The sequence below is a fragment of the Orycteropus afer genome, unplaced genomic scaffold (assembly GCF_000298275.1).
Source record: "Orycteropus afer afer isolate SDZICR_OR568_19922 unplaced genomic scaffold, OryAfe1.0 scaffold00204, whole genome shotgun sequence".
NCBI lineage: Eukaryota > Metazoa > Chordata > Mammalia > Tubulidentata > Orycteropodidae > Orycteropus > Orycteropus afer.
The window spans coordinates 2,449,337-2,470,628 of NW_006921791.1; the positions used below are offsets into that span (position 1 = coordinate 2,449,337).

The following is a 21,292-nucleotide window of genomic DNA, read 5'->3' on the forward strand; positions in this document are numbered from 1 at the left end:
GGTAACTATGGGGAGGAAGTGGGAGGGGAGCTGTTGCATTGTAAATTTTGATCAATGACATGAGACAAAGTATATGTGAACTGCTGTATGAAAAGCGAATTTACTCTGTAAATCTTCACCCAAATCAAAATAAAATTAAAAAAAAAGACCAAAAAAGATGTCGTAACAGCACTCTGAAACTTGCTCTGGAATGCAGAGTAGCTGAATCAAATGAAAGACAAAAGCAGAAGTCAAACTAGACAACTGGGGCCTCCTAAAAATTAAACATTTATGCACATCAGAGGACGTTGCCAAAAATGTAAAAAAAGAAACCTAGAGAATGGAAAAAGAATTTTGGCAATGATATGTTGGAAAAGGGACTAATCTTTAAATTTATGGAAAACTTCAACATCTCAACAACAAAAAGACAAATAATCCAATTAAAAAATGGGCAGAACACATAAGCAGACACTTCACTAAAGAAGATATTCAAGCAACTAATACTTGCCTGCTAACCAGACAGCTGGAGGTTCAAACCCACCAGCCACTCCTCGGAAGGAAGGTTGGGCAATCCTACTTCCGTAGTGATACTGCCTCGGAAACCCAAGGAGGGGTCGCTATGAGTCGGGGCCGACTCGATGGCACATAACAACAACAACATGAAGTGTAGTGCCTAAGGCACTTGACTGCTAACCAGAAGGCTGGTGGTTCAAACCCTCCAGCCACTTCTCAGAAGGAAAATGGAGCAATCTACTGCCGTAGTGATACTGCCTCAGAAACCCAAGGAGGGGTCGCTATGAGTCAGGTCCGACTCGAGGGCACATAACAACAACCACAACAAAACAACACATGAAGAAATGCTCACAATCCTTAGCCATTAGAAAGAAGCAAATCAAAACAAGAATGAAGTATCATCTGACTCCAACATTAATAGCAAAGCAGAAAACAACCAATGCTGGCAAGGCTGTGGAAATACTGGAATATTCATACACTATTGATACCAAACCATAAACAAACCAAATTCACTGCCGTTGAGTCAGATCTGACTCACAGTGACCACTCCTTGGGTTTCCGAAGCTATATCACTATAGAAATAGATTGCCCAACCTTTCTTCTGAGGAGTGCCTGGTGGGTTTGAACCACCAGCCTTCTAGTTTCCAGTCAAATGCCTTAGGCATTACAACACCAGAACTCCTACACTGTTGATGGGACTGTAAAATAGCACAACCACTGTGGAAAATAGTATGGTGTTTCCTTAAGAAGTTGTAAAGAGCAATATCATATGATCTAACAATCCTACTATTAGGAATATATCCTAGAGAAACAAGAACCATGACACAAACAGATACTGGAAGCTCTGGTGGCACAGAGCCTAAGGCATTTGACTGCTAACTAGAAGGCTGGTGGTTCAAACCCATCAGCCACTCCTTGGAAGTAAGAGTTGGTAATCTATTTCTGGAGAGATACCGCCTCGGAAACCCAAGGAGGGGTCACTATGAGTCAGATTCAGCTCGACGGCATTGAGCTTGTTTTTTTATTTTGTTTTGTTTTGTTTTTAAATGTTCATCACAGCATAATTTACAATAGCTAAGAAAAAAAAAGGAAACAACGTAAGTGCCCATAAACAGATGACTAGATAAACAAACCATGGTATATACACACAACGGAATAACTACACAATGTTAAAGAATAACAATGCATCTAAAACACATCATAACATAAATGAACCTAGAGAACATTATGCTGAGTGAATTTAGTCAATCAGAAAAGGACAAATATTGTATGAGACCCACTGTAAGAACTTAAGAAAAGTTTTACATGCAGAAAGAATCATTCTTTGAATGTTACCTGGGATGGGGGGAAGGGAGGATAAATCACTAACTAGAGAGTAGACACGTATTAATTTGTGTGACAAGAAAGGCAATATACAATAAGGGGGATATTAGCACAAAATGATCAAGGCAGTAGAAGAAACTGAGAGGAACACTAGCATTAAAGGTAACAAAGATGAACACTGTTACACAACCCTGCAATAAGAACAATAATCTACAAGTGGATATGTAGATGGATACTCAAGCTCAACAGGGGGCAATCAATGGGACTACACTCATGAATATATATATAGATTTGACAAAGGCTAAGAAGCTCTGGTGGTGTAACTCCTAAGGCATTTGACTGCTAACCGAAGGCTGGTAGTTAAAACCCACCACCCACTCTGTGGAAGGAAGACAGGGCAATCTACTTCCGCAAAGATATACTGCCTTGGAAACTCAGAGTGGGTTGCTATGAGTTGGAATCTACTTGATGGTAGTGAATTTGTTTTTGTTTTCTTTTTTGGATCTCTACCTATATATTTATGTGTGCTGCAATTATATCCATGAATATAGTGAAGCATACAGGGGGAAAGTTAGAAAATTTGCTGGCCATAATCAAACACCTTCACAGAATGAGTCACTGGGCACAGGGGCTTAGGACCACGGTCTTAAGGGACACTAAGGTCAAATGGTATTACAAAGGCCACAAAGAAAATGTTCTACGTCCTACTTTGGTGAGTAGCAAATGGTGTCTTAAAAGGTTGTGAGTGGTCATCTAAGGTACAACAATGGTCCAGAGCAAAGAAGACTGAAGAAAATAAAGACCCAAGGAAACAATTCATCCAGAGAACTAATGAACCACATGAGCCCCAGCCTCCACAACACTCGGACCAGAAGAACAGCTGGTGCCCAGTTGATTGCTCTGAAAGGATCAGAATAGGAGGTCCCAGATAGTGTAGGAGAAAAATGTGGAACAAAACTCAAAATCATAAAAAAAAAAAAATTTAAAACAACCAGGGTTACTGGTCTGAAGAAGACTAGTAGAAACCCCAAGATTATGGCCCTTAGATATCCTTCAAGCCTGGAACTAAACTCAACTCCTGTGGATCAACTTTTAGCGACACCACTATAGGGTGAAAAATATTAGGAGGGTATGCATTTATTAGAACAATCAACCACATGAGATCAAAAAGGCAGCATCTGCAAGTGACAAAGCTAGTAAGATGAGAGATGGTGGGAAGGAAAGCCAAAGGAAGGAATGGACATGGGGAGGAAGTGGGAAGAGTGCTGTTGCATTGTGAGGATTGCAGTGAATGTCACAAAACAGAATGTATACAGACTGTCCAATTGGGAAACAACTTGCTCAATGAACTTTCACCCATATCACAATTAAAACATAAGTGTATACAATAAGTAAATAAAGTAAATGAAAGAAACGATGAAGTAAAGAGTTGAACAGATGATTTCAAAAGGTAGCTAGAGAAGACAGAGTATTATAATGAACTGTGCAAAGATCTAGAGTTAGGAAAAAACATGTACAGCATGGTTTCAAGCTAAAAGAACTGAAAAAAAAAATGAAACCTCAATTTGTAATAATGAAGGATTCTACAGACAAAATATTGAATGACATAGAACAATCAAAAGAAGATACACAAAGTAACTGTACCAAAAAGAATTGGTTGACATTCAAGCATTTCAGGAACCAATAATCAGGCATATGATCAAGAATCGATGATACTGAAAGAAGAAATAAAAGCTGCACTGAAGACACTGGAGAAAAACAAGGCTCCAGGAATTGTGCCTAAGGCACTTGACTGCTAACCAGAAGGCTGGCAGTTCAAACCCACCAGCCACTCCTTGGAAGGAAGATGGGGCAATCCACTTCCGTAGTGTTACTGACTGCCTCAGAAACCCAAGGAGGGGTTGCTCTGAGTCGGGTCCAATGCGATGGCACATAACAACAACAACAACAGGAATTGAGGGAATACCAAATGGATGCTTCAACATTGGAAGCACTCATTCTTCTGTGTCAAGAAATTTGGAAGACAACTACCTGGTCAAGTGACTGGAAGAGATCCATATTTATGCCCATTCCAAAGAAAGGTGATGGAACAGAATGCAGAAATTACGGAACTGTATCCTTAAAATTACACACAAGTAAAATTTTGCTGATAATTCAAAAACGTCTCTGGCAGTACATCAACAAGGAAGTGCCAGAAATTCAAGCCAGATTTAGGAGAGGACATGGAATGAGGGATATTATTACTCTCAAATATAACTGAAAATGCACAAACAGAAGATAAAATAGGTAACTAAACCAGCGTAGTGCCTAAGGCACTTGACTGCTAACCAGAAGGTTGGAGGTTCAAACCCACCAGCCACTCCTCGGTAGGAAGGTTGGGCGATCTACTTCTGTAGAGATACCGCCTTGGAAACCCAAGGAGTGGTCGCTATGGGTCGGGTCTGACTCAACGGCACATAACAACAACAAACCAAACCAAACAATGCTGTCCAGTCGCATCCGACTCGACCACAGTCAGTTTTCTTTTGGTTTGGTTGTCCTTCAGAGGAGTGGTTGGTGGGTTTGAACTGCCAACCTTCTGGTTAGCAGTCAAATGCCTTAGGCACTAGGCCACCAGAGCTCCTCTTATAGGAACAGTAGGAGCATGAAAAAAACCTTTCCTTGAAACTTGGGTCCTGCTAAATGCTCCAGATAACTGTATGGCTGTGTGACAGAAAAAACAAAACACCTTTTCCCTCTGCTTCCCAGAGCCTGGTTTCTATTGATCAAGGGAGAGATGAGATGAAACAATGGAAGCTATAAATGCATACAGCACATTTTAAGAAAGGCTTATCAAAAAAGGCTGATATAAAAAAAGAAGATCCAATATTGGTTCAGGGAATTGAAGACAGTCATTCATAGCAAGTTAACAATATAAACTGGTTAAAACATCAGAGGTAAGCTAAGGCTATACCCACACATTCATAGTCTTTGACTTAGCACTTTGACTCCTGTGACTTTTTCCTATGAAATTAATCCAAAGGAAAGACTTTCGTAAACAAAGATGATTTTAGCACAGCAACCACTATTTATAACTGCAGAACCACTTTCAATAATCAGAAACTGATCATTATACAGACAGTAACATGATAAATGCACATATTATAGGGCAACTCCTAGGTATTTAACATTATTAAAATTAGTCATATTAACCTATGAAAACATACATATAAAAGTTTGTAAGGAAATACAAATGCTGGCAAATGTAGTTAAGGTTACATTATAGGTCAGGTTATGGAAGAAATTTACTGATTTTTAATTCTCATTAATGTTGATTTCAACAGTTTAAAATAATAACAATACTTTGGAAAAAGAACTAAAAAAGTAATTTTAGGAAAAAGGAAAAGTGAATTACGAGAAAAGAAAGAGCTAAACAATTCCCTGGAAATTGGAAATTGCCACCTGATTTGATTTTGTTTCTTCTGATTTTTTTTTTTTAAATTGACATGTTATTTTACAGTGAAGTGCACAAATCTAAAACATACAATTCAATGAACTTTTGTGTGTGTGTGCATTTAATCCACTTACATTCAGTATAATTATTGACAAGCATGAATTTTCTTCTTATTGTGACTTGGGTGAAAGTTTACAGAGCAAATTCATTTCCATACAGCAGGTCAGACTTATTTCGGTTCATGACATTGATTGCAACCCCTATAACATAACAGCTCTCTTCCCACTTCCTCCTTGTAGTTATCTTTTCCCTGTGTCCTTCTTTCCTGCCTCTGAACTATCTCTCTGTGCAAATACTACCCTTCTAATCTCCAATGATTGACTGTTCTAAGGAGTAAACCTACCTGGTATAAATGTTCACCTCATATGCCTGCCCATTGTTTGGCTAAAGTGAACTTTTTCTATACGTATACTCTCATGTAACCACCACTCAGAACAATTCCAGTCCCAAAAAGACTCACTAATGCCCATTCCCAGTCAATATCCACTGCTGGATCATACCATAGAATTATCCACTATCCTGACTTCTATTACCACCAATTGGTTTTGATAGTCAGGTAGCTACTTTAAACAGGCACATTTAGGGACTGGGCTTAGGGGTGGAGTGGGAGGCAGAGTTAGTAGCACTTTTTTTCATTTTGTTATTATGCAGGAAAATCTTACAATAAAACGTAAGTTACTATCAAATAGTTTCTTATAAATACCACAAGAATAGGACCTGATCAGCTCAGAAAGTGGTGTGGGACCCCCAGTGCTCTTTGTTCTTTCAGTCTGTAAAGGAAAAACCAAATTCCCCCTTTATATGCCATTATGCATGAGTCAGAATTGACTGAATGGCAAAGGGTTTGGTTGTTTTTGTTTTGTTTGTTTGTTCATTTGTTTATTTATACATGTACTACCAACTTGTTCTAATGACATTGGTATGACTATAGCTAATTCTAGTGGCTACCATCAATAGAAGTCTTACAAGGCACTTCCATGTACTCTGTAAACCAAGGCAAGGTAGGTATGATTGTCCCCATTTATAGATTAGGAAAGTAAGGCTTACAATAGTTATATTTTAGGCAACCTAACAGTAAATCTGTAACTCATCCATCAGTGTTCTGTACTGTGGTGGCTTGTGTGTTGCTACCATGCTGGTAGCTATGCCATCAGTATTTCAAATACTAGTAGGTTCACCTATGGTGGGCAGGTTTCCACACTACTTCCAAACCAAGACAGACTAGAAAGAAAGGCCTGGCAATCTACTTTCAAAAATTAGCCACTGATAAACTTAATGGATCGCAACAGACTATTGGACAATGGAGTGCTTAGCATGGAAGGCCTTCAAAATACACATCAATGGACATGAATATTCCAATGACCTTGAAGACAGCACAAAACCAGATAACATTTTGTTCTGTTATAGATGAGGTTGCCATGAATCAGAGATTCAACAGCAACTAACAACTGCTTCTACAGAGCAGGTCTTCTCAGAGGATGTCCTTGTACAGGTTTGACCAAGATTTCATTTTCAGAAAGACACAGGAAATGACTATTGAAGAGACAGCTATATATGTTAAAAATCATCTCAAGAATACCAAAACTGAAAAGGAAAGTCAACACAGATGCGTGGTAGAGTTCATCTCTACCTAGCACTTCAGTCTGCGAAGGCATCAATGGCTTACTCACCACAATTGAGTTCTTCTGGAGTGATTGTTGCCACTGATCTTCCCTGGATTCTTCTAGGATATTCACAGGTAGCTGCTGCTTGTGCATTACCAGACTGGGCATAAGTTTTCAGCAAATCTGCCAGCCACAGGATTTCACAATCACAGTGAAGTGCATTGGAGTCCAATCGCCTTTGAAAAATGAAGCAGCAGCCAGTGAGAAGTGGAAAAAAGTATATGTTAATTCATCCTAGACAGACAAAGGCTTTGTGGTCCAAAAATCACAATACTGAGAGTATTTAATTAAAAATAATGACCTTCAAGATCAGGAAGGAAAACCCAAAAAAGGATGTCATATAAATATGTATTAGTACCAGAGGAGCTTAACAGTACTGTAAGAAATTACTCAGTATAAAGCAAATATATTTTTAAGGTTTTTATAAATTGGTTTAGACATCACACCATTTATAGAAGCTCTAGTGGCACAGTGGTTAAAATGCTCAGCTGCTATCTGAAAAGTCTATGGTTCATATCCACCAGTGGCTCCCACAGGATAAAGATGAGGCTGTTGGCTTCCATAAAGATTTTCAGCTTTGGAAACCTTTTAAAGCAGTTTCACTCTGTCCTCGTAGGTCACTATCAAATCGATAGTGACCTTGTAGTTCACTATCAAATTGATGGCAGTGGGTATTTGGTTTCTACAGTCAATTTAAAATATTTTAGCTATATATGTACCTAAAATAAATGGAATGGAATACAGTACAGAGAGTCTTTCTAGATGATTTTACTTCCACCTGTCAATTATATACCACTGTAATAAACAAATTAGCCTAAACAATTAAAAGATTGCTTTAAAAAATAGAAATCTGACTTCTGGTAAGATGGAGGATTAGGCAGACAAGCGACACAGACTCTCTTCAACAAAGAAAAGAAAAACCAATTGACAGAGATGCAGAAGAAAATCCTGGAGCCCTGAGCTTTGGAAGGAACTATGCAGAAGTGGATTAGGCATCAACTAGTGAAAAAACCTGAATGAAAACAGTGAGTACAGAGAGAGTCGGAGCTGTGGACTGTCAGCTACTCTGACAGGACCAACAGCCTGAATATTTCCAAGTGGTGTTGGGACTTGAGAATTGACCTAAAGATCAGCCCTGGTCACCAAGGGCTGCAGGGATGACTGCACTGGTTGCCTATGACTAGGAAGGGAAACCCCAAGGAGGCAGACAACCTGAGCTGTTGACTTTCTGCTGTCTGGGGGGCGCAGCCATTTTGATTGTTTACACGTGGCAGCCACATTGGATATTTAAAGTGATGGAGGGTGCAACCATTTTGAATGTTTACAAGTGGCAGCCATTTTGAATCTTTGTAAGTGGCAACCATTTTGGATTTTAAAGTGATAGCATTCTCATTCGGATTTCAGGGACCTAAGAATAGGCTCTGTTTGCCAAGGTTGGCAGGGTCATACGAGAGGCTGACAACAGGAAAGGAGACAGGTGGTGAATATATAAGTGCTGCCCACTAGCAAATAGAGGCGCACAGTACCCTGCTTGCATAGATAACATACAAAGAAAACTAAAATTGTGGACAAGTCACTCCAACATACAATCACCAATTAAATATAAACACAAAAACATCACAATGCCTTGGAGACAACAGAGAATCACAGTCCATGCAAAGAAGCAAGATAAAGCAAGAGAAATAAGGGATCAGGATACAGACCCAAAACACATCCCTGAAGAAGATGCAGCATTGGAACTCCCTGATAAGGAATTCAAAAGGATTATATTTAAGTATCTTCAACAGATTGAGAGACAAATCAAGAAAAACTCAGAGAAAACCCCAGAACAATTTTGAAAGACAGTACAAGAACAAAATGACAAAATAAATGAAAAATTAGAAATGATACAAAATCTACACACAGAAATACAGAAGATTAATCCTAAAATTTCAGAAATAGGTGAGACATTGAATGAGCAAAGGAGCAGAATTGAATCAATGGAAGACAGAATTAGGGAGATTGAAGGCAAACACCTGAACACTTCTTTGGAAAGTGATAAATCAGAAAAAGATCAAAACAAAGTGAAGAAAGTCTAAGGTCCATGTGGGATACCATCAAAGGAATAACCTACATGTAATCGGAATTCCAAAACAAGCAGAGACAAATAAAACCACAGAGAAAATTGTCGAAGATTTGTTGGAAGAGAATTTTCCTGGTATGATGAAAGATGAGAATATATCCATTCAGGAGTTCAACGAATGACTCCAAAAGAAAATCACCCAGACATATCATCATCAAACTTACCAAAACCAAAGACAAAGAAAGAATCATGAGTAGCAGCACAGGAAAAATGAAAAACTACCTACAAGGGGCAATTAATAAGACTAAGCTTGGATTTCAGGAGCTCTGGTAGCATAGTTCTAAGGCACTTGACTGCTAACCAGAAGGCTGGCAGTTCAAACCCCTCAGCCACTCCTTGGAAAGAAGGTTGAAAAACTACTTCAGTAGTGACACTGCCTCGGAAACCCAGGAAGGGGTCACTATGAGTCAGGTCCGACTCGACGGCATATAACAACAACCAGAAGGAGCTTGGATTCCTAAGCAGAAACCATTCAGGTGAGAAGACAATGGGGTGGTATACATAAAACACTGAAAGAGAAAAATTTCCAAACAATTAGGTACCCTGCAAAATGGTCCCTCAAATATGATGGTAAATTTAGGGCATTTCCAGATAAGCAGAAATTAAGGGAATTTGTTAAAACCAGACCAACCTTACAAGAGATGCTAAAGAGTGTCATTTGGACAGAGAAGCAACAACAGCCAACAACAATTGACCATTAACACACAAGATGATATAACCCAGAAACCAACCCAGCTATGGAAGTATCCAAAGTAAAGAAGCCTACAAGACTGTAAACAGGGAATCAGAGATATCAATTGATAAATGAGGACAATTACAAACAAAAAGAGAGAAAAAACTGTGTCATTACAGAACTTCTAGATGGCAGGGAAGTCAAGACAACTACAAGATAGAACCTATTGTTCTAAACCTGGGAAGATAACTATAAATCACAGGGTAACCTCAAAGAAAAATGATAAACCTTCAAATCAAAAAAGAGGATCAGCATAAATATTCAGCAAATACTAAAATAATAGCAATGAAGGAAGTGATAACATGATTTATAAACAAAACAAACTCAGCATAGAAAATTATATGGAACAAAGACACCACAAGAAAGCACATAACAAAAATGACAGCAACAAATTCATATTTGCTGATAATTACATATCTGGCAAGGGACTTATCTCTAAGATATATAGCGGAAGAGTGGGTGACCAAACTACAGTACATACACATAATGGAATGCTATGCAGCACTAAAGAATAATGTAGAGTCTGTAAAACACTGCATAATATGGATGAACTTGGAGGACACTATGCTGAGTGAAATAAGTCAATTACAGAAGGACAAATAATAGTATTAGTTCGTTCTTGTGGAGGGTCAAGGAAAGGTTTATATATGGAGGGAAACTTTCTTTGTTGGTTGCCAGGGGCGGGAGTGGAGGGGAGGGAACACTGCAAAAAAAAAAAAAAAAAAAAAAATGCATTCACTGTACATGAATCATATTTCAATAAAATGGATTTAAAAAAAAAAAAAAAAAAGTCCTCTCCTAATTTTGGCTACTGATCTCATGGTCCTAATTAAAAGATTAGTTTATATCACATTCTCTGAGTCATCTCTGAATTCTACTTTATATTCTAATTGATTTAATCCACCCTCCATATGGTTGTACCCTTTTTCATAATGTATATGCTGATTGTTATAAGCACCTCAAAATCCCCAATAAAAATGATCAGGCAAATGGATAACAGGGAGAAATTATGCTACGGTGAACAGGTAACAGAAACGGTATTATACTCACAATCTTTTCATGGATTCCAAATGATTAAATGTTCCTGGAACTAAATGCGTAATTCGGTTGTTATGTAAAAACCTGTTGAAAAAGATAATACAATACATCAACTTTTTGAAGTATTTCTCAACCATGTAGAAAAGAGTATAGTCGAATATATCATTTGTCCATATTTCAGTGATTATACACATTTAAAAAAATGATTTTGAAAAAATTGGTAAATATTCTTGAACTAGATTTTTGTCACCAGTTTATCACTATTTCCAAATTAATATCATATTCTAAAGCCAAATCTCACACTGTTAATCATACTGTTGTTGTTGTTGTTATGTGCCGTCAAGTCACACCTGACTCATAGCAACCCCTCCTTCGGTTTCTGAGGCAGTATCACTACAGAAATAGATTGCCCAACCTTCCTTCCAAGGAGTGGCTGATGGAACACAGATTCTATACCCAAACAGTTGTCAGGTATTTTAATAGACATGGACCTAAATTCTACAAAGAAAATGCGCAAATCTCACCAACTCTGATGAACTTTAAAAGCATGAAGTTTAAGAATAAAATGCAACTTACAGCCTTTCAAGCTTTGGTAGATGTTGAAATGATTCTGGGTCCAAAGTTTCTATCTGATTAAAGTGCAGGTATCTAAAGAAGTTTTTTGCAAAGAGAAAAGAAACATGATTTTAATTTTTTTTTTTGTTTCAGATACAAATTATCTGCTAAAGAAGTTTATTCAAGTCATATCAAATTTATATGTCAATAGAAAATTCTCTAGATCTCTTACACTTTATGGAAAACAAATGAAATATTAATATAGGTAGATTAAATAAAACTGAAAGTTGGGCATAGATGCTCATAAAACTGAACAATGTAAAATATAGATCTAGACACAGTAACTTAAATATGATGCTTTCCCAGGCCTGTTTTGTTCCCTATGTGCTATCTTTAAAAATAAATCAGTTCACATAATCTCAATTATACCAAATTTCACTGCCATCAAGTCGGGTCCAACTCATAGCGACCCTCATTGGGTTTCCAAAGCTGTAAATCTTTATGGAAGTTGTTGTTGTTATTCTTAATGTGCCATCGAGTTGGACCCGACTCATAGCGACCCCTCCTTGGGTTTCCAAGGCAGTATCACTACAGAAGTATATTGCCCAATCTTCCTTCCAAGGAGTGGCTGGTGGGTTTGAACCATTAGCCTTCTGGTTAGCAGTCAAGTGCCTTCAGCATATGCCACCAGAGCTCCTTTTATGGAAGTAAAAGGTCCCATTCTCCTTTTGCAGAGCAGCTAGTGGATTTGAACTACTGACCTTCTGGTTAGCACCCAAATGCCCTATCCACTATGCCACCAGCACTCCTTAATCTCAGTTATAGCACATATATAAATAAGTATCCTCATTAAATATGTGTTCATTTGGGAGGGAGAAATCAACATATACTTCAATTTACTACTAAGTAAATTGTTAGCTAACTAAACAACTATAGAAACAACACAAGAAAATAACACTGAATTAAGTAAGATACAGCATTTCTTCATATGTTCTTTAATCACAGAAAATAACCAGAAGTTATCATTCTTCCAATTAAAGATGTTTCCTTACATCCCAAAATGTACATATTTCTGGAATAACTGATTTCTTCCAATTTCCCTATTTCTTCCTGAAACCTGGTTTCTCATTTTGAAAACTGGTGTTTTGGTTTGTTTTCTCCCTTAAATAAAATATATGATGAAATCAGCCTTCTAACTGGGGTTCTTAAATAGCCAAGTTAGCATATCTGCAGTGCAAACTTTCTTTACACAGACAGCAGTGAAAGAAAGAAATGCCCATTCATGCATTCACTGCCAATAAACACGTATTTTAAATGTATTCTACTTCTAGAGATTCTGGGACCAGTAACAGTAATAGAATTAAAATATCAGCAGTTACTGGCATTATCATAAATCTAAATAAAATAAAAGTTTGTCAAAACTCATCCTGAATGTTATCAATTAGAGAATTTTATTATCTTTTTCAAATTACTTTAGCTTCAAGATCAGCAATTGTCAACTACCTGTATCCCTGTCCTGCTTTTTATATGGCTCTTTCTCAAGATCAGATCACCAATCAAAACCACCATACAATAACTTCTTAAGTTTCTGAGAACATCTACAACCACAGAAGGTGTGGCTGAAGGACTCAGAGAGTATTCTATCACACTTCCCTTCCATTCTGAATTTCCCTTTCCTACTTCTTTCTCTGGTTCCTCACATGGCTATTTCTGTGCTCATTATATCTTCATCCATGTAAGGGAAATGTCAGAAAAGGGAGGATGAACTGGAGAAGGAAAAAGAAGGAAATTCAACATCAGTGACAATCACAGATTAGCATCTGTAGCAAAGATGCAGAAGGAGAAGGAATTCAAAAATAAATAAATAAAAAGTTTTAAATAACATTGATGGAGCATCTCTGATGTGCAAGGTAATGCACTAATAAATAAATCATAGCTCCTCGCCTCCTGCAACTGAGACCAGTCAGGGAGACAGATACCTAAAACAGATAATATTAACAGAACATGTCATGGACAGAGGAGATAATTTTAGTCTAGTCTGGGCTCTGGCGGCATAGTGCCTAAGGCATCTGACTGCTAATCAGAAGGCTGGCAGTTCAAACCCACCAGCCACTCCTTGGAAGGAAGACTGAGCAATCTACTTCCATAGTGATGTTGTTGTTGTTGTTGTTGTTTGCTGTCGAGTGGGCCCCGACTCATAGCGACCCCTCCTTGGGTTTCCGAGGCAGTATCATTACGGAAGTAGGATTGCCCAACCTTCCTTCCGAGGAGTGGCTGGTGGGTTTGAACCGTCAGCCTTCTGGTTAGCAGTCAAGTGCCTTAGGCACTATACTGCCTCGAAAACCCAAGGAAGGATCAATAGAAGTCGGATCCGACTTGATGGCAGTAAGTTTTTTGTTTGTTTGTTTGTTTGGGCATGTGATGAGCCCTGAGTTAAGCCTTGAAGTATAAGTAGGGACTAACCAAGAAAAGAAGAGGAAGGATATGTGGATGTGCCCATTTTATAGTGATGTATTTTAAAAAATGCATTCACCTAGAACCCACAGTAATGGATGAGCCTGGAAAAAGGTTGACTAGGTGCAATTTAAGCATCCTACCTTAAAAGGTCCTCAGGAAAACTTACTGTGAGGAATTTACAAAACTTTAGGGTTGCTGGGAGCTTCACTTAGGAGGATCCAGACTAAGACAGCGTAGGAAGAAAAGATTGGTAATCTGAAAATTAGTCAATGAAGACCTTCTGGAACACAACAAAACACTGTCTGTCTTGTTTACTTTTAAAATATTTTATTGCAGTTTGGGTGAAAGTTTACAGAGTCAATTAGTTTCCTGTTCAACAATTTATACACATTTTGTTTAGTGACATTAGTTGCAATCCCTTCAATGTAACAACATTCTTCCCATTTCCTCCCTGGGTTCCCAGTTTCCATTTGTCCTTGTTTCCTGCCCTATCTGGTCATCTGAACTCTGTTTCTGGGCAAATATAGCCCTTTTGGTTCCACATGGTTGATGGGTCTGAGGTGTACATCCCTCACAGACATTACTGCTCAGTTGATAGGTCTATTGTTTGGCTAAAAGGTGACCCCCAAGCATGGCTTCAGTTCTAGGTTTAAAAAGTGTCCAAGGGCCACAGTCCTAGGGGTTCCACTAGACTTTGTCAAATTAGTAAGTCCAGTCTTTTATATGATTTTGAATTTTGTGCTATGTTTTTTTCTCCTACTGTGCCCAGGACTTTCTATTGTGATCCTAATCAGAACATTCAGAAGTGGCAGCAGGGATCATTTGGTTCTTTTGGTCTCAGGCTAGTGGATGCTATGGCTCGCATGATCCTTTAGTTCTTCCTACTAATTGCTTCCTTGAGTCTCTGATGATCTTCAGTTTCTTTGCTCCAGATAGGGAGAAACCAGTAGTTCATCTTAGATGGCCGCTTGCTACCTTTTAGGACTCTAGTCATTACTCACCAAAATAAGAAATAAAATATTGCCTTTGCAGACTAAATTATGCCAGTTGATCCATATTCCCCAAGACTGTGGTCCTGAGGCCCCAAGCCTAGTGACTCAGTCCCTGAAGGTATTTTCTTTTGGCTAAAAATTTTCAAACCTTTGTCCCCTGTGTGCTCTACTATATTCATAGATGTATTTGCAGCACATACAAGTACCTGTGTAGAAACATTCTCTGCCAAACCTATGTATGTTTGTGCACGTGTCCCCATACACTATCCCACAACTGCTCGGCATCCATATCTACCTAAGTATCCACTCATAAATTGTTTGTTATTATTGTCACTGGAGGATTGTATGTAATCATATTTACCATGTTGCTCTCTACTCTTGTTTACCTCCCAGTATTGTTCTTTGCCTTCGTCATGCTGTACTGACCTCCCTCTTATTGTATACTGCCTTTCCCTTCACCAAAGTTAATACAATGTCTACTCTCTAATTAATGAAGTCCCCTTACTCCACCCTGACACCTAGTAATCATCAAACAATGTTTCTTTCTGTATATAAACCTTTTCTTGGTTTTTTGTAGTAGTGGTTTCATACAATATTTGTCATTTTGTGATTGATTTATTTCACTCAGCATAATGTCCTCCAGGTTCATTCATGTTGTGAGAGGTTTTTCATTGGTACACATTAACATTGCACAGCATTCTGTTCCTACCACTCATCTGCCAGTCTGTAGTACTGTGGTGGCTTGCATGTTGCTGTGATGCTGGAAGCTGTGCCGTGGATATTTCAAATAAAAGGAGGGTCATCCATGATGGACAGGTTTCAGTGGAGCATTTTGCCTAAGACAGTCTAGGAAAAAGGACATGACCAGTTTTCCATTTCTGAAAACATTGGCCACTAAAAACCTTACGAGTAACAGCGAAACATTGTCTGATATAGTACAAGAATATGAGCCCATCACGTTGGAAGGCACTCAAAACACATTTGGGGAACAGCTGCCTCCTCAAAGTAGAGTCGACCATAATGGCCTGAATGGAGTAAAGCTTTCAAGATGCTTGTTTGCTGATGTGACATGACTCAAAATGAGAAGAAACATCTGTAAATATCCATTAGGAACTGGAAGGTGGAATGTATGAAGTACGAATCTAGGTACACTGGAAGTTGTCAAAAAAGAAACAGAATGCATAAAAATTGATATCCTAGGCATTAGTGTGTGAAATGGACTGGTAATAGCCATTTTTAGTCATATGATCTACTATGCCAGGAATGACAAATTGAAGAGGAATGACATTGCATTCATTGTCAAAAAGAATGTTTGAAAATCTAGCCTGAAGTACAATGCTGCCAATGACAGGACAATATCCATGCTCCGACAAGGAAGGCCAGTTAATACTACTATTATTCAAATTTATACACCAACCACTAAAGCCAAATATGAAATAATGCAAGGTTTTTACCAACTTCTACAGTCTGAAATTGGCCAAACATGCAATCAAGATGCATTCATGATTATCAGTGATTGGAATGTGAAAATTGGAAACAAAAAAGAAGCACTAATAATTGGAAAATATGGCCTTGGTGACAGAAATGATGACAGATATCACATGATGGAATTTTGCAAGACCAACAACTTAATCATCATAAATACCTTTTTTCAACAACATGTATGGTGACTATACACATGGACTTTGCCAGATGGAATACACAACTACATCTATGGAGTGAGCTGATGGAAAAATTCAGTATCATCAGTCAGAATAGGCCCTGGGTTGACTATGGAGCAGATCATCAATTGCTCATATGCTAGTTTAACCTGAAGATGAAGAAAACTGAAATAAGTCCAGGAGAGCTGAGATATGACCATCAGTATATCCCACGTGAATTTAGAGACCATTTGAAGAACAGATTTGACTCACTAAACACCAATGATCAAAGACCAGATGAATTGTGGGATGATATCAAGGACGTCGTATATGAACAAAGCAAAAGAACATTAAAAAGACAAGAGAGGAAAAGAAGACCAAAATGGATGTCAGATGAGATGCTAATGGAAGAAATGATGAAATAAAAGAGCTGACCAGAAGATTTCAAAGGACAGTTTGAGAAGACAAAGTAAGGTATTATAATGAAATATGCAAAGACCTGGCATTAGAAAACCAAACAGGAAGAACACATTCTGAATTTCTCAAGCTAAAATAATTGGACAAAAAAAAAAAAAACCTCAAGATTTAAGTTATAATATTGAAGGATTCAATATAGCTAAGGATTCTGTGGAAAAAGTATTAAATGATGCAGGAAAGATCAAAAGAAGATGGCAGGGATACACAGAGTCACTATACCAAAAAGAACTGGTCAACATTCAACCGTTTCAGAAGATAGCATAAGATCAAGAACTGATGGTATTGAAAGAAGTCTAAGGTAGACTGAAAGAATTGGTAAAATCAAGGTTCCAGGAACTGATGGAATGAATAATCATTGAGGTATTTCAACAAACAGATACAACACTGGAAGCTTCACTCATTTATGCCAAGAAATTTGGAAGAAAGCTTCCTGGCCAAGCAACTGGAAGAAAGTTATATCTCTACCCACTTAAAAAGAAAAGGTGATCCAATAATATGCAGAAATAATCAAACAGTATCATTACTATCTCATACAAGAAAAATCTTGCTAAAAATAATTCAAACATGGTAGCAGCAGTACATAGACAAAGAACTGCCAAGAATTTAATCTAGATTCAGAAGAGGACATGAATGAGGAATACAACTGCATATGTTAGATGGCTCCTGGCTGAAAGCAAAGAATACCAGAAAGATGTTTACCTGTGTTTTATCAACTATGCAAAGGCCTTTGACTGGGTGCATAATAACAAGTTATGGATAACATTGTGAAGACTAGAAATCCCAGAACACTTAATTGTGCTCATGAGCAACTTAACATAGAACAGGAAGCAATTGTTCAAACAGAACAAGGAAATTCTGCATGATTTAAAATCAGGAAGGGTGTGTGTCAGGGTTATAACTTTTCATCATACTGATTCAGTCTGTATACTGAGGAAATAATCTGAGAAACTGGACTACATGAAGACAAACATAGAATCAGAATTGGAGGACTCATATTCTGGTTACCTAGGGCTGCTCTGACAAGAATATACCACAAATGGGATAACCTTATAAACAAGAGTTTATTCTCCTACAATTTGGAGGCTTTAAGTCCAAGTTCAAAGTGCCAGGCTCTAGAGGCTTTTCTTCACTCAGACAGCTGCTGACTACTGAGGCTGACAACTCCAAGGTTGACAAGCAAAAAAGGCACAGTCCCAATGTTACCAAACCACACGGCAGGCCATTAATTTAAGTCCATTTTAAGTCTCAAGGTCAGCAGAGCATGGCAAGCTGCTGAACAACCACACAGCTACATGCAGGGTCCAAGCATGCCATAAGCTAGAGACCATTCCCAAAGCTTTTCTTTATAGATGGGAAGCAGACCACATACCCAAAGCAGCTACTCAGCTGCTTGTGGTAGATCCCACCATGGAGCTGACTGCCAGTCTCATCATGGGGAAAAACTACCACCAGCTGTCCAGCCATTCAACCAGGCCAAGCCAAGCTGACACACAAACCACCACAACTCATTAAAAACCTGCAATATGCAGATGACAAAACCTAGCTTGCTGAAAGAAAAGAACACTTGAAGCACTTACGGATGAAGATCAAAGACTACTGACTTTATTATGGATTACACCTCAACATAAAGCAAAGAAAAATATTCACAATTGGACCCATAAGCAACATTATGATAAATGGAGAAAAGATTGAAGTTGTGAAAGATTTCATTTTACTGGAATCCACAATCAACACCCATGAATGCAGCAGTCGAGAAATGGAATGACATATTGCATTGGGCAAATCTGCTACAAAAGACCTCATTAAAGTGTTCAAGAGCAAAGATTTTACTTTTAAGACTAAGGTGTGTCTGATTCAAGCCATGGCATTTTCAATAGCTTCATATGCATGTGAGAGCTGGACAATGACTAAAGAAGACCACGGAAGAATATGCATTTGAAATGTGGTATGGACACAGAATACAGAATGTACCATGGACTGCTAGAAAAATGAATGAATCTGCCTTGGGGGAAGTACTGCAGGAATGCTCCTTAGAAGGGAGAATGACCAGGATTTCTCTCTCATACTTTGGTCATGTTTTCAGAAGGGACGAGTCCCTGGAGAAGGATATCATGGTTGGCAAAGCTGAGAGCCAGCAAAAAAGGGGAAGAATCTCAACAAGATGGACTGACAGTGGCTACAGCGATGGGCTCAAGCATGGCAACAACTGTGTGGATGGCACAGGACCATGCAGTACTCCATTCTGTTGTACATAGTGTCACTATGAGTCAGACGCAACTCAATGGCACCTAATAACAATATCCTCATATTCCACTGTGTGTACATACCATAGTTTATTTACCCATTTATTTGTTGGTAGGCACTTAGATTGTTTCCATCTTTTTGCTATTGTGAATAATGCTGCAATGAGAATGGGTATGCATGTATCTGTTCATGCCATAGCTCTTATTTCATAGGATAGACACCTATTAGCAGGATTGACAGATCATATGGTATTTCTATCTCTATCTTTTTAAGGAAGAACCATACCTTTTTCCACAGTCATTGTACCATTTTACAATCCCACCAGCAGTGTGAGGGTTCCAGTCTCTCCACAACCTCACCAGCATTTATTGTTTTCTTTTTTTAAAAAAAAATTGCTATTATTGCTGGGGTGAGATGAAACCTGTTGGTTTAATTTGCTTCTATCTAATGGCCAATGATCATAAGCATTTCTTGATTTTTTGGGGGGCCATCTGACTTGCTTAATGTGCTCATGTCATCAAAATGGAAAAATGGCTAGAAGAAGGTATTGTGACGGATCCGGCAAGACGGCGGACTAGGGAGAAAGACTGCACAGACCCTCTTCAACAAAGAAAAGGGAAACCAATTAACACAGACACAGAACATAATCCTGGACCTCTGAGCCTTGAAGGCAAGGATACAGAAGTGGACTAAACCCCAAATAGCAGAAGAATTTGCATGAAAATACAAAAAAAGGAGATAGATGAAGCTGCGGTCTGGCAGCGATCCTGAGCGATCCTGAGAGCACAGACAACTTGGACATTCCCGAGTGGTGGTAGGACCAAAGAATTAACCTAAAAATCACCGTGCTATCCAGGGACTGCACAGAGGACCGTGCACGGTGGCTGGGGAACAAAAGGAGAAGGTGAAGACAAAGGTGGGCTGAGCTGTGGACTTTTACCAGTCCGGAGACGCCGCCATTTTGAAGGTTTAAAAAGCGGCTTCACTATTTTGGATATTTAAAGAGACAGTGATCTCACAGATTCCTGGGGCTTAAGAACACGTTCTGCTTCCCAACAACCCCAAGGACACTCAGGACCTGCAAGACTGAAAAGATAAGACATTCCTCTTGTTACTCTTATACCCCACACCCGCTTGGTGAACGGAGGTGCGGCCATGCCCCACCACCACCTACCTACTGGGCCAACAGGAACTCCATCACAGTCTGTTTGCTCAGAAGGAGCCTGGGTGCCCCGTCCTGTCCTCCACAGACTTTTTTTTTCTTTATATATTTTTCTTTTTCACTTTCTTTTTCTGGTGATTAGTTTGCTTGTATTTGTCTGTTTTAAAACAACTAATACTATTAATAGTTTTGTCCTCTTTATTATTATTCTTAACATTCCCCTCCCAGGTCCTAGTTTTCAAGCATTTTTTTCTTTTCCCTGAGTCTTGCTGAAATTTTTTTTTTTTTAATTTAAGTTTTTTTTTTTTTTCTTCTCCCCATTTTTCCTCCTGGTTAACCCTGTTTCTTGTTTTTCTTTTTACATTTTTCCCATATTTTTTCATTTATTATTCTCCTTCTCTACTTTTTCTTTCTTACTGCTCTATCCCCAGATATTGCAGGTTTTCTTGTTTTTTCTTCTTTTTTCCCCCTTTTTTCTTTTTTTTGGTTACTGTTCCTGTGTGAGTGATTATATGGTGTGTTTTTCGTCCATGGGCTTTTAGTTTTTTGATGGTAATTCAATTGTAATTTATGTCTAACAGAGTGGGAGACAGCAACAGTCACCATAAGACACAACTACATCAACAACTCCTGCAACTTCACTTACTGAGTGAGAGCCACTACCTCCTTCTCCACCAATGGGCCAATGATAAAAAACCACCAAGAAGAGCCTGAATTACCCTTGGCTGCTCTTCACAAATAGTTAACAGAGATCTAAATACAACAATGCCAGGATGCCTCGGAGACAACAGACCATCACAGTTCAAGAACCAAGATAAAGTGGAAGAAACAAGGAAGCAGGATACAGACCCAGAACACATCCCTGAGGAAGAAGCAGCATTGGAACTCTCTGATAAGGAA

The 21,292-nt window shown here is 38.5% G+C and overlaps 1 protein-coding gene across 1 annotated transcript in view; it reads right to left on the reverse strand.

Moving 5' to 3' along the window:
• PXDN (peroxidasin) overlaps positions 1-21,292 on the reverse strand; it is a 219,472-nt gene that overhangs the window by 73,148 nt on the left and 125,032 nt on the right. Inside the window, exons 5-7 of the mRNA XM_007948129.1 lie at positions 11,442-11,513; positions 10,878-10,949; positions 6,979-7,148 (exon numbers count right to left, since the gene is read on the reverse strand). Coding sequence (XP_007946320.1) covers positions 6,979-7,148; positions 10,878-10,949; positions 11,442-11,513 — 314 coding nt within the window. The remainder of the gene's footprint in view (positions 1-6,978; positions 7,149-10,877; positions 10,950-11,441; positions 11,514-21,292) is intronic.